The sequence below is a fragment of the Camelus dromedarius genome, chromosome 12 (genome assembly GCF_036321535.1).
Source record: "Camelus dromedarius isolate mCamDro1 chromosome 12, mCamDro1.pat, whole genome shotgun sequence".
Classification (NCBI taxonomy): domain Eukaryota; kingdom Metazoa; phylum Chordata; class Mammalia; order Artiodactyla; family Camelidae; genus Camelus; species Camelus dromedarius.
The window spans coordinates 57,831,277-57,845,027 of record NC_087447.1 but is presented as its reverse complement, the minus strand read 5'-3'; the positions used below and the strand labels follow the sequence as shown (position 1 = coordinate 57,845,027).

At 38.2% G+C, this 13,751-nt stretch overlaps 1 protein-coding gene across 20 annotated transcripts in view; it reads left to right on the top strand.

Moving 5' to 3' along the window:
• Positions 1-12,120, top strand: part of SYTL2 (synaptotagmin like 2) — a 99,539-nt gene extending 87,419 nt beyond the window's left edge. For all 20 annotated transcript variants that reach the window (XM_031460473.2, XM_064492772.1, XM_031460475.2 and 17 more), the window contains 7 exons: positions 700-869; positions 1,942-2,044; positions 4,137-4,307; positions 6,304-6,382; positions 8,547-8,646; positions 9,996-10,201; positions 11,026-12,120. In XM_031460473.2, the coding sequence (XP_031316333.2) occupies positions 700-869; positions 1,942-2,044; positions 4,137-4,307; positions 6,304-6,382; positions 8,547-8,646; positions 9,996-10,201; positions 11,026-11,171 (975 nt within the window). In that variant the 3' untranslated portion in view covers positions 11,172-12,120. The remainder of the gene's footprint in view (positions 1-699; positions 870-1,941; positions 2,045-4,136; positions 4,308-6,303; positions 6,383-8,546; positions 8,647-9,995; positions 10,202-11,025) is intronic.
• The last annotated feature ends 1,631 nt before the right edge of the window (positions 12,121-13,751 follow it).

Genomic DNA, 13,751 nt, shown 5'->3' with positions numbered 1-13,751 from the left:
CGCAAAGATCCAATTATCTCTCTGATACACATACACATGCTCATATCTCACCAGGTATGCTGAAGAAATGATAAAGCTGTGCTTAAATTCTTGCATTTCTCAAACTTAAAAAAAAATCAATTCAAATTGAATTTCTGCTGATAACAATCAAATGTATGGCCTTGGGAAGGCTTTAAACGTCCTTCATCCATCATCCATTTTCTGCCCTTCCTGACCTCTAAAAGCGTATGGCTCAGTAAGCATTTTCTTAGATTCAGTGGATGAGTAACACAGTAAAATTCCTTTTTAGTGCCTTGGAAATTTGATAGAGCAATGTGTCACTGTGATTTGTGTGCCTGGGGTTTCTCACATCCTCTTTCTTTAACATTTAAAATTCTAAGCATGCCTAAAAATGGAACTCTGAATGCCCTCTACTATAAAATCACCCTGCTTTGAAATGAGCCAGCATCTAAATAACTTTGCATTTCACTTTTCATCTGTGTCTCTTAGAGGCAATTTTTTAAAAAACACTAGTCGTGTCATGTGTATCATGTCAGGTTGTCTGTGTTGGTATGCTTTTTTTTTTAAATGCCATACTGAATTAACTGCTTTTGTGTGCAAGCTAGAGAAATAATGGCAAGCAGGGATTACACCCACGATCCTTGTGTTGGGTTCAAGAATGAGACAGAGACAAACGCTGCGTCTTTCTCGTGCTTTCAGGTGAGCGGCAGTGTGATGAGCGTTTATAGCGGAGACTTTGGCAATCTGGAAGTGAAAGGAAGTATTCAGTTTGCAGTTGACTATGTGGACTCACTGAAGGAGCTGCATGTCTTTGTGGCCCAGTGTAAAGACTTAGCAGCAGCAGATATTAAAAAACAGCGTTCGGACCCGTAAGTATGTTTAGTTATTCTTAATCTTGTAGGAAATGAGAATGAAAGAAAGTAATTGAAGGAAGGGTATGTGTGTGACTGCTTTAAAAGGAATGTTTCGGGGGGGAAAAGTTGAGGGAAAATGCTGTTTTATTTACTTTATAAAGTCATACACCAAACTTAATTATAGAAATGTCAAAGAAGCACAAAATGTTCCAAGTTGGAAGGGACCTGTGGGGTCATCTTGTCCAATTCCTTCTTTTTACAGACAAGGAAACAAGGAACAGAAGAGATAAGCCACTATTTACACAAATTCACATGGTCAGCAGCAAAATGAGGAATGAGGGCTTGAGCCCTGGTCTCTTTGCTCTCAAACTTTCTCTAAAATTAGGAACATATGGGGCATATTTCATAATGTTAAGTGGTACAGAAATAGTTAAGATTCTAGATCAGGTAGTTTCCATATTTAAATTATATTCTACAGAACTTTAGGGGGAATTACCAATTCATCTTTGAAATCACACGTTTAATTGCATTTCAATTTAGTTACAAAAGTTGAATGGAATTCCCCACTTATCCCTATGCAGAAGTCGGATTCTTAATTATTTTGCTAGCATAGGGCCAATCCTTTGTTTTATTATAAAAACAACTGGGTTCAGTATCCTTTTTTTAAAAATTGAATTTGGTCTGATTAAGTGTGTGCTAAGCTTTTTATTTTTCTAAAGACAGTAATAACTTTTTTTTTTAATTCTGCAAGCATAAAAAGCCTTTTCTGAATAGGAAAATAGCCAACAGAATTAAGCACCACATTAGAGGTCTGTTGTCTTCTCCCTCCCCCACATTAGTTAAAGAAAAAGGGAAAAAGGAATTCAGGAAGTATTTCTTAAAAACTTTCAAAACAATATAAAATGATCAATTCCACTGAAAGCACTTTAAATGTTTAAAGATGTTGGTGAGATCAATTATTACTTCCTGCTTTTCTCAGTGTCATGAAATAATTATTCCTGTCAGCTTCCAATGCATTTTTTAAAGTACAGGTAAAAATACCACTTTTCCTTTCTCTGACCTTGTCTGTTCAATTCTCTTTTTTTAGATACATAAAGACTTACCTGTTACCAGACAAGGGCAAAATGGGCAAGAAGAAAACACCTGTAGTGAAGAAAACGTTGAATCCTGTGTATAACGAGATACTGAGGGTATCTATGACCTCTCTATCTGGGAAAATCTTAAATGGTGACCTGTGCATGTAAAAGACCATGGCATCTTGGGTAGTATCTCTACAGATGAAGTCAGTCACCAAAAGAGAAGAAGGAAAGGAATAAGCGTTTTTTTGAGAAACTGCTTTGTGAGAGATAATACACCATGAATGTTGTAGGCATTTTCTCAGGCACTCCCTCCATACCCTGCCAGGCAGGTGTTAATATCTGCATCTCACAGAGGAGGCAAATGAAGCTTAGAGAAAGAAAGTAACTTGCTCAAGGATACACAGCTGATACAGTTGAGCCTTGCAGCCAAAATAATCTCCGAAAAGCCTAATTCTGATCATGTTGTTTCTCTGCTTAAAACCTTTGAGGATTTCCGTTGCCCTTAAGGTCCAGTCCATCCTTCTCAATGTGCACGTCAGCCCCTTGACAACCTGAGCTCTGGCCTCATCTTTCCACTTTCATAGTCTTTGTTCAAGTCGTCCTGATTCCTTTCTGCTCTTTGGAGGAACTGTATTTTCTTACACTGCTGGGACTTCCTGTTCCTTCAGGCTGGAATACTCCCCCATATTCTATCCATAATGACCTACAGCCTGAGAAGCCTCTCTTCCTATGAGAGGCTGTCCTTAACCCCTAAGTTTCCCTGCTGTCTGCTGCCTCAGTCTCCTTGTTTTAGCCTAGTCTAATTATATTAACACACTTTAACTACCGGTTTAATTGTCCGCTTTCCCATTAAATTGTGTCTCATGACAGCAGGGACCAATTCTGTGTTTGATAAACTGTGTACCCCTGAGCGAATGACTTAATCCGTCTGCACTTCAGAACTGCAAAAGGGAGAAAAGAATAGCACCTGTCTATCTCAGTAGTTGTGAACATTAAGAGTTACTATGTGTGAAGTGGTTAGTATGCATTAAACACTTAGTAAATGTTGACTCTTAGTACAGTGTCTGGGATGGGCATCCAAAAAATGTTTATTGGAAGGATGGATAGATGGACAGATGAGTGGAGAATATAACCAGCTCAAAAACCTGTATTCCTTTTTCCTTCAAACTGCATCATGCTGCCTTTGTCCTTAGTAGCGGATTATTTAAAACTACTAGTATAAGAAATGTTGATCATTCTCTCCTTCTGAAAACTCTTTCCAAGTATTTGGTTATCCTCTGAGAAAAGAGGCAGAATTAAGTTAACTCTCAATCATCATGGGTAAATTTTAACAAGTTTTTGATTACAGTTTGACTGTGATATACCTCAGTACCCAGGCTATTTCTAGGTCAGCTACTTCAACCCCATACTCAGGAAAAGCTAATTTAAATGGTAAACTCAGAGAAAGGCAAGTCTGCTACAACCAAAATGGACATTCAAGTAGTGTATCATAGAGCCAAATAGAGATTATTTTTAGATTAGAAGGACTATTATCCCTTCCATGATTATATGTAATCAAGGCTTGACTACATTTTAGATGAAAAACTGTTAGGATGCCAAAAAAAAACAAAAACAAAAATACCTCAAAACACCATGTATATCTTTCTTGAAAAATATCTTGTCCTTGCAGGACACCAGTAGTGGAAGAGGTTGTATGTATATGGGGCAGGTGGTACATGGGAACTGTCTGTACTTTCCATTCAATTTTGCATGAATCTAAAATTGCTCTAAAAAATAAAGTGTGTTAAGAAAAATACCTTGTGGGTAGAAAACAGACCATTAGATTAAACATCATTTGTATTTTTAAACAGAATTTGATTTGTTATATCTGGTTAGAACTAAAAACTAAAGACAGTAAGTAAATAACTAAAAAAGTACGACTTGAATAATTGTCTTTTGTTTTTAGAGAGCTATTACCGGCTATGATATTTGAGCCATGGTTTGCTTTTCCAAAGGAGGAAAGAAAATCAGCTGTGTGAAAGATGGATTTTAGCTCTTTGAAATAAGACACTTAGAATAAGATGACTTTGCAATATTCTTGAGACTTGAAACCTAATAGATGAGAAAACCTGATCTACACAGATGACTTTTTTCTTCATCTCTTTCATAACTTTGGCATAAAATAATATTATTTACCACTTTAATTTCCTTTTTTCAACTCCAGTATAAAATTGAAAAGCAAATCTTAAAGACACAGAAGCTGAACGTGTCTGTTTGGCATCGAGATACATTTAAGCGCAATAGTTTCCTAGGGGAAGTGGAACTTGATTTGGAAACTTGGGACTGGGACAACAAACAAAATAAGCAATTGAAGTGGTACCCTCTGAAGCGGAAGGTAAATTCAGAGTTTTCTGTTTGTTTGTTTAGTTGGTTGATTGGTTTGGGGCCTGGCATGTAAGAGAAAGCTGCTATAAAATTGCATTTTTATTCAGGATGCTTAGCCGTAGTTTGAGATCATTATATCTTTACACTCTGTTCCATTTGTTTCTTATGCTTTTCTCTATATTTTCTATTCTTTTTTTCCCCCTCTCTATTCTTCAGGCTGGCTATCTTTTGCTAGTCTATCTTTCAGTTTAATGATTTTCTTATCTGCTATTACACCCATGGACAGGTTCTCAATTACTATATTTTTCAGATTTATATTTTCATTTGATTTTGTTGTAGATTCCACTTCCCTGCTAAAATTCTGCATCATAACATTATTTTTATGAATTTTGTTAATCTAAGTTATTTCAAGTATGTATCTGAAAACTTCAATACCATAAACATTTGTAAATCTCTCTTATCAATGTTTTTATCTTAACCTGGTCATTTGGTTCTTTGTTCTGGTATGCCTGTTCATTTTTTTACTGCATTCTGGACATTGAACTTGAAAAATTCTAGGGATAACTTGAGAGTTTATCTTTTGCATCTGACACGCAGATTAGGGACACACCACTTTAGCCCACTAATGACTAGATTACCAGACTAACTAGAAGCTGGGGTTCAGTTTTCATGTGGTCTGATGTAGTTTTCGTTGGCCTACGTTTCTAGGCTGTGGTCTTTCAGGACTTCCAACTGAAAGCTTAGGTAGTCATTCTCAGATTTCAGCATGTATCCAGTTCACCCAAAGGACTTATTAAAACACGGATTTCTGGGCCTTAGTCCTAGGTTTCTAGTTCAATAAGATCTGAGCCAAGTATGCATTTCTAACAAATTCTCAGGCATTGCTGATGTTACTGGCCTGGGGGACCGTACTTTGAGAACCACTGGTCTAGAGTATTTCTCGAGGCCATCTCTCCTTAGCTGGCCATGGACTCCGGTTTTTGCCTCCCCAGCCCTGTGAGACTGGGCTCTGCTCAGTTTCTCAGTCTCTTTTATGCTAGGCTTAATTTGCTGCCAAAATCAGCTAATGCCTCAAAGTGGAAAGCGGAGGATGTCAGGCTCCGACATCTTGTCCATTTGAGTCCTGTCTATCTTAACAATTCTTCAGCACCTTCAAGTAGATTTTCTTAATCCAGTTTTTTAAGTTGTTCTCAGTGTGAGGGTTGGTGTGATCCTAGCTAGTCCATTATAGCTGTTAGTGACACATACAATTAATACAAACTGTTATTTAGTATCTACACAATAAAACAGTTCCACTTAAGAATTGGTTCCCAAATATCACATCAGAATCACCTGAAGCACTTATTTCTAGGTCTACCCAAGATTTGTTAGATCTGAATTCCTCAGAAGATGTCAAAAGCATCTCATTTTTAACTAACTTCCCTTATATTTCTGTTGTACAGCCATGTTTTGAAAATAAGGCTCTAAAGGACCAGAATTTGAAAGTAAAACTGTCACTTGTAATTGAAAATAATAGGTATATATTTTAAAATTATTGTTCAGTCTTTGTGATTCTACTCATTTGGTCTAAAATAATCTGATTAATGCAGCTTTGAAAATGTATTTTTTGGTTGCCTCCCCTACTCTTCTTACTCCTTCAAAGAAAAAGAATACAAACAAGTCGTTTTATGTGCTGACTGAATGACTAATAAAATGGACGTGTTTTTATAAAAACCAAAGCATCCCAGAACACCTCTCCATTGAAAGCCATTCTGGTCTCTCCATTGTCTCTGAGACTACAAGCCTTGAAATGTTTTCTGGGTACCCTGCAAGATTTTCCAAGATACACAGTATAGCTTTCCCAGATAGAAAGCGACAGTCTAACTCTGATGGGAAGGGAAATTTTAATCCAGGGCACTCAGGAGTGATACCTAGTCCCAGACATGGGGTAGATATGGCCCAGTAACAGAGTACTAACAAATGGGGTAAATGGTTTTTGTCTCAACCTGCTGACATTCCTTTTTCAGACAGCACCAGTTGCCCTTGAAGCAGAAAAGAGAGGTGAAATGAAGTTAGCTCTCCAGTATGTCCCAGAGCCAGCTCCTGGTATGTAGTGATTTTCTGTCCTGATTTATGCCCTTTTCTTATCCCCCCCTTTCCAAGGATTTCTTAGGGTTGTATGATATTTTCAAAGGTGAAGTCCTAAATAAACTTACAGACTTAGGAGTGGTATAGACCAAACAAGTCAATCCACAGTTGTAAACTAGAAATTTTTCTCTTTTTTTTATTGTGGTAAAAACATACAGCATAAAAATTTTCTTAACCATTAAGCATGCCATTAATAGTGCTAAGTATATTCACAATGCTGTGAAACAGCTCTCCAGAACTTCTTCATCTTTGTATATCTGAAACTCTGTACCCATTAAACTACAACTCCCCTCTTCCCTTCCTCTCCAGGTTCCCCTTCCTGGTAACCCTATTCTACTTTCTGTTTCTGTGAGAAAAATTCTTTTTTTTTTTTCTGTCCAGGTTATGGTTGTTGTTTTAACTTTCAGTTCACTCTCCCAAAAGTTTGTGTCTGCACAGTGTGAATGGTCTTTCCTGTACTCAGAATTTGGATTTATTGACAATGCTGTGATACAAATAGAATCAGAGTGGGGTTTTTGTTTGCTGGTTGGTTTTTTTTTTTTTTTTTTTTCATTTGTTTGTTTGTTTTTTGCCACAGGAAAGAATTCATATAAAGCCCCAAAGAAATTTGAGCTCATTTGTCCTCTCCTCTCAAAGTCTCCTTAGGAGAGAAAGCTTTCCCTTCCAAATTACTGATTGCATCCTTGATGTTAGGGCCTCAGATCTCCAGCGCAGTTAAGGAGCAAAAGACTGTCAGGAAATGAGTGTTAGCCCCCGCTGTCCGTTCCCATACGGTTCTTCTTAAGAATCTATGTGAATGTTATGACTGAAATCAGGGGTTGCAAACTCAAATGCTTTAGTCAGCAGGCAGCGCAGCTAGTGGGATGACAGACATGATGGATGGTGAGGACAGTGACTGAACTAGAGAAAGGCATTCTAATTCAGTTAAAAAAAAAAAAAGCCAAGATTGGAGGGCAAGTAAAACATATCCTATCCTTAGGCCAGAGGGCTGCCAAACCACCAACTTGTTACTTCTGGATCTTTCTAAAAGGCAGATTCTTTTATGTATAATTTATACCCTGTCATTTATGGTCAGCATGCATAGAAATTCTGCCATTCTCATTTCACATTTTCCCCACTATCATTTCTTGGCTAGGGGGCAGGGGCACTGTGTGTTGTGATGGGCTCCACCTTGTCTGACTTTTTGAACATGTGGTTTCTCCTCCCTGCAGCTTCCTCTTCTTCTCACCCTATCGAAGACTTAGATGATGTCCCATTTCCTCCATAAAACTTTTCCTGAATATATTTACCCTCATTAATGACATCATCTTCTAGAACATTACAGTAATAACCGGGCACTTCATTCTATATTACATTTTTATAGTCTTTATTGTTAATCTCTCTTTCTTAACTATTAACATTTCCCAAGGACATAGGTTTCTTGTGTTTCTGGTATATCTAGTGACATTCCTAGCACAGGGCTGAGTTCATTAGATGCTCATAAATAGTGGCTGGTTGACTGATTGGGTTAACCTGTCCAGAAAAATATGGTAGTATTCCTCCGTCCATGTGCACCCAACCTAGTCAACAACTTCAGACTAAGCCAACCGCTCAGTGATTCCCTGTCCATAATATTGGCTCTTATATGTGTCTATACAGTAGTCCTGTAAAATGTGTGACTACTTTTGACAAGAAGAGTGACTATACTTTAACCAGTACCTGTTTTTGTTATTTTATACTCAAATATGTTTAAAATGCCTCCCATAAGCACCAGTTGATATTGGTATTAATATTTGAAAGTATATGCATTTCATTGAATAGTTTTGAATCTGACTGTGAATGGATGATTTACATACCTGATATCTATAATTGATTTTGTTGAACCAAACAAAACCCAGAAAGAATGATGTAATACCATGCACTTAGAATCAATAAAATTGTTTTCATAGAGCTATCTGAGCTCAGTACAGCCAGACTTTGAAGGATAGAGTTAAGAATAGATATAATCAGTTGGTATCATAGCATCAAGCTCTAGCCAGCATCGCTGTGCCAGACCATTTTTAGATTGGCATCTTTGGATGCAGTATTGCCAAGAGAGGATTGGCAGTGGGATTTCATTTTCCGTCTTTTTTTTCTATTACAGGTAAAAAGCTTCCTACAACTGGAGAAGTGCACATCTGGGTGAAGGAATGCCTTGATCTACCACTGCTAAGGAGCAGCCATCTAAATTCTTTTGTTAAATGGTAACAGCATTGATAGCTCTGCCTCCCTCTGTTCTATAATAGCTTGGCCCGCTGGTTGGTTTTAGTTCTCTGCATCTGTGATGCTGAAACTCATCATTCACAGTATAAATGAAATAACTTGAGACAATGATGACATGAGCTAGAAGGATCTGTGACATGAACCCTCCCAAGGCTTCGTTTAGTTTCAAAATCACAAAGATAAGAAGGTATACACACGCACGTACACACACACACACGTATACACACACACACACAATTGAAACCAGAGAGCACATATTCATATATGTGATGTTTTCCAGGAGGTACATCTGCTGGTGAGGACAATATTTAGTACTAAAGAATTTATGAACTGTCTAATGGTAAGATGCCACACCCCTTGGCTCCTTTGTAGAGCACCTGTTTTGTGGCCCATTTGCAAATGGCTTTTTTATCAGCTTGTAAGTATCTGGGAAGTTATTTGCTAAACAGACCCATACTAATAGTTGGCTCATAAGAGCTTAAGACAGTTTGGGCTTTTAAGTGGCAAACTTTTTTCTCTGTTATAATAGGAATGCCTGGTATCTAAAAAATAGTAACTAAACAGATATAGTGTGCTGTCTTGTCTCTCTCTTGACTAATTTTTATCTATATAGATTCTACCACAAGCCCAGTTGTAGGTATTTAAGTTTATATGACATTATGTATGATTTTCCCTGTACATATTCTTCATAGATGTCAACTGGTAAGTTTGTCAGTCTCCCATTCCAAGACTAGTCTCAGACCTTGCCTTTACAAGAGGCACCGTAGGCTAAAGTCAATTCAGTTATTACTATAAATTAAATGTAAATGATTGCATATATAATTTATTCCCAGAGTCAAATCTAGCAAGTTGGAGATGTTTCTCTTCTTTTTCAATTCTGTACAAGACAGTTCTTAGGCTATCACATATAATCAGGAATAGACCATGCTTCCAAATTTTAAAGGAATCCTCAAACAATTGCTACATAGTAAACCCTTACTAAATGCAGACACTGAACTAAATTGTTTGCATAATATATAATTCTAACATTAGCCTTATGAAGTAGACATCACTATTCCCATTCTACATATGAGGAAGCAAGTGTCTTGAGAGGTTAAGTAAATTTCCTGTAACACACAGCCATTAAGTGGCAGATTCAGGATTCAAAGCAAGTCTGGTCCACTCTCATGCACACAGTCTTTCCAGCAGGATGCCCCACCTGCCATCACCATCTCTCCACACTCTTCTTTCTTTCAGTTCCTCCTGCCAGTCCTCAGTAGCTGAAGTGCACTGAAAGCACGAATGTTTACTATCTTATTAAAATGCCCTCACAATATTGTTCCCTTTTTAGTACCATCCTTCCAGATACAAGTAGGAAAAGTCGCCAGAAGACAAGAGCTGTAGGGAAAACCGCCAGCCCTGTCTTCAACCACACCATGGTGTACGATGGGTTCAGGCCTGAAGATCTGACGGAAGCCTGTGTAGAGCTTACCGTCTGGGACCATTACAAATTAACCAACCAGTTTTTAGGAGGTCTTCGGATTGGTTTCGGAACAGGTAACATTTGTTACAGTTTTAATTTTCCATGAGTCAAATGCTTCTGGGAGACACTAGAGATTGGTTGGTTTGTTGCTTTGCTTCTTCCTAGTGAAAACAGATATTCTGCTTCTGTTAAGTGAAATGAATGAGTGAAGGAGTGTCAGACTGTGTGCCAAAGACTCTAGATGTGAAGATTAACAGGATGCGATGTCTGTCCGCACAAAGCTTAAGTTATTGTGGAGGGAAACAGAAAAGCCTTCATTGTTACTTATTCCTGAAACAACATTTATGGCCCTTCCTGGCTAAAAGTGTGCTTTGTGTAATAACAGTAACTAATATTTATAGAGCTATATTCTGGTCACTGTACTGAGTGCTTTATTTGCATTATTTCATTTAAGCCTCACAGCAGTTCCATGAGTTGTTATTAATGTTATCCCCAGAGAATCTGATGTTCCAAAAAATTAAGAAACAGCTAATAAGTGGCAGAGCCAAGATTCAAAACTGAGTCTGTTAGACACTAAAGCCACACTTCCTTAGAGATCACCTCCAGCGCAATACAGGAATCCTCTCTACTACTCCCTTATGCACCTGACAGATTCTCATCTACCTGTTACATAAACATGAAGAGAAATCATTACTCTGGCAGTAATGAGAATAATCCCACTGTTGTATGTCTCAGATGGTTAAACAGTTCTTTTCTTATATCGAGTCCCAGATCTGCCCTCCTGGTGATATTAAAACTCTTCCTGTCTTCCATTGGTAATTATAATTAGGTATTGACCTGTTTTTTTCCCCTCAATGAGCTATTCCTTTCTAAATGCAAAGCTTCCCTCTTTTCCCAGGTAAAAGCTATGGTACTGAAGTGGATTGGATGGACTCCACTCCAGAGGAAGTTGCTCTCTGGGAAAAGATGGTAAATTCCCCCAACACTTGGATTGAAGCAACCCTGCCTCTCAGAATGCTGTTGATCGCCAAGATTTCCAAATGAACCCAAAGTCCACTGGCTTCTTCACTGAAAACTACTAAGCGGGTGGAATTTGATCTTGAAAATTTGACTATGTTGACAGAGATCCTCACCTTTTATCTACTGCCACTAACAAATGCTACACAGTATGTTAAAGTCAACCTGCATGTTCTTCTTTGGTTACAAGGCCCAAGAGATTTAAATAATAACAAGATGTTTAACTTATTCATGACTCCAACATTAAAGAAGATGTTTGAGAAAGCTAAGAAAATCAACCCATTGCTGCTGCCAAAGAAAAAGCTGCCAAAAATGAAAATAAAAATTAGATATAGGATGTTGTTAATAAGCAAATTTTTTCAGTTTGCTATCATGTGTTTCACACCACAATACAGTTAGGAGGGCCTGCCACTTGAGCATTGAAAACCCTTACAGGAACTGAACAAGTTGGTCATGGAAAAGATGACAGAAAGATACTCCTACAAGGGGAAAAACGGGTAGAATATCAGTGATGATAAAGAATTCGACTGTAAGAAAACTATTTACTCTGTAATCTCTATTGAAATATAGAATTCCATGTTAGGGCAATGAAACTGAATACTGCATGTATTTCTGCCTTTAGAAACTTTCCCTTTTTCCGGTGTTGAAGTCTCAAATGTGCTTTGGTGCCACCCACTGGCCATAGGTGGAATTCCATTTTTGGCTTAATTTTTCTCCTAAAACAAGTCTCGTGCCTGTATTTTGTAATAGAGTTACCTGTACGTAAAAACAAAAACAAAAACCTTGTGTATATAAGATTCTGTTTTTCTTATAACTACTATATGAAAGCAGCATGGGAGTATTCACAGACATGCCTTGTAACAAAGTTTTAATTAGAATGTCAATTGATAAATTATACTGTACTTCCTATATGTATAATTTTCATGAAGTATTTTATAAAAACCCTTAGAATAAATTATTATATGATTTAATTTTATTGTCGAATTAATGTGACTTTTTATTTTAAATGAAATACTTCCTGTTAAGAATTCTAAACTGAGAATTCCCTAATAAGGCTAAAGAACTTCTGCTCTGAGTTAGTATTTCTTCAGTCTTTACTGCAACTCTGGACATCATTTCTTTAAGTGGGAAGCTTCAGCTATGTTATCAAGAGTAGAATTTCCTTTTCTAAAAAGTAGTTGAAGGTAAGTTAACATTTATTCTTAAAGTTTTCCACAGAGACATTTTTGGCGCATTTAATACATACAGCATTACTCTCCCTGAGAACCCCACTAGGTTGCCATTCTCAAGACAAGCATAGGATTTAATGTGGGTTTAGGGGAAACCTGGATGGTGGTGGAGAGAGTAAGACCCTACAACAGGTGTCTAACAAATGTCACTGAAAACAGCTAGAGTGCTTGCCTCCTCCCCCAAACAGATGTTAGAACCTTCAACCCACTGGTTGAGCCACTAACCTAGAACAACACCCTCCCCCCATTGTCTCTCAAGGTCTTTTAAGAGGATGTGTAATCTAGCTCTATTTCCTCTTTCTGTTCTGAATGTGGGGAGGAGCAAAATAAGCTGATTGGAGACACCCCTCCAAGGTTGATCTGGAACCAAAGCCCAAATCCTGTTACAGCTCCTGCCACTTCACAGTACAAACTACTTTCTCAGCCTTTTTTTCAGTTACTTGCTCAGCGATCTCCCAGCATCCAGTCAGCTCTGAAGCACTAATGAGATGGGTTCTAGCTAGCTCACGGAATTAAAGAAGCCCTGCAGGAACACAGGTTACTTTGGGGACTCAGTGTCTGGAACCAGGAACTCAGATACCGTATCCTCATCCTCAGGGGCTGGGAGATAGCACCACAGGCAGCATCAGTATCACAACCTCTCAGTTAAAGCACTTCTTTCTTTCCTAGGTTCAGCTTGCAAGAGCTCTGGGAGTAACTGGCCAGGCTTGGGTCATGTCCCCACCTATTGGACCACTCACTGTGGCCAGGAATGGATAGGGTAAGACCTTATGATTGAGCCTGTTTGGATTATGTGTCTACCCTGTGGCCAGGGAGAAGTGATTCATTATCAGAAGAATGGGGTATGATATAGACAGGAGCACTGAAGAAGTCAAGGGCTAGGCAACCATGCAATTTGTGTCTCCCTCTGGTGAAATTACTTCAAAATTCCATTATTTTAAAAACGAATATGTCAAAGAATCACTGCCGACTTTTTTCCGAGATGCCTAAATTTCCTCATCCACCATGACTGCTGCAGCTTCTAAGTAGATGGTGAGGATCCTGGCCGGCTCACATGGCCTAGAAGTCCACAAAAGCAATGCTGTTAGCCTCGGCTCACTTCCAGGGAGCCTGCTTGGACTTCTTTGCACATCTCTCATCCGTATTCATCATCTAAGTAAAAAGTCAATGAACATCTGCCTCCTCCTGTGCTCTTACTCCCATTCTAGGCTGGGATTGCTCTTCCATCTCCTCTCTCTGTCTCTACTCCCTCCCAGGCTCATTCACTAATTTCACTAGTTGGTTTCCACATTAAAAAATGTCCCCACATATTTAAATCCAATCACAGAACATTCCTGCCACCTTTTTTTGACTGACTTGTTCCAAAAGAATTTGTTTT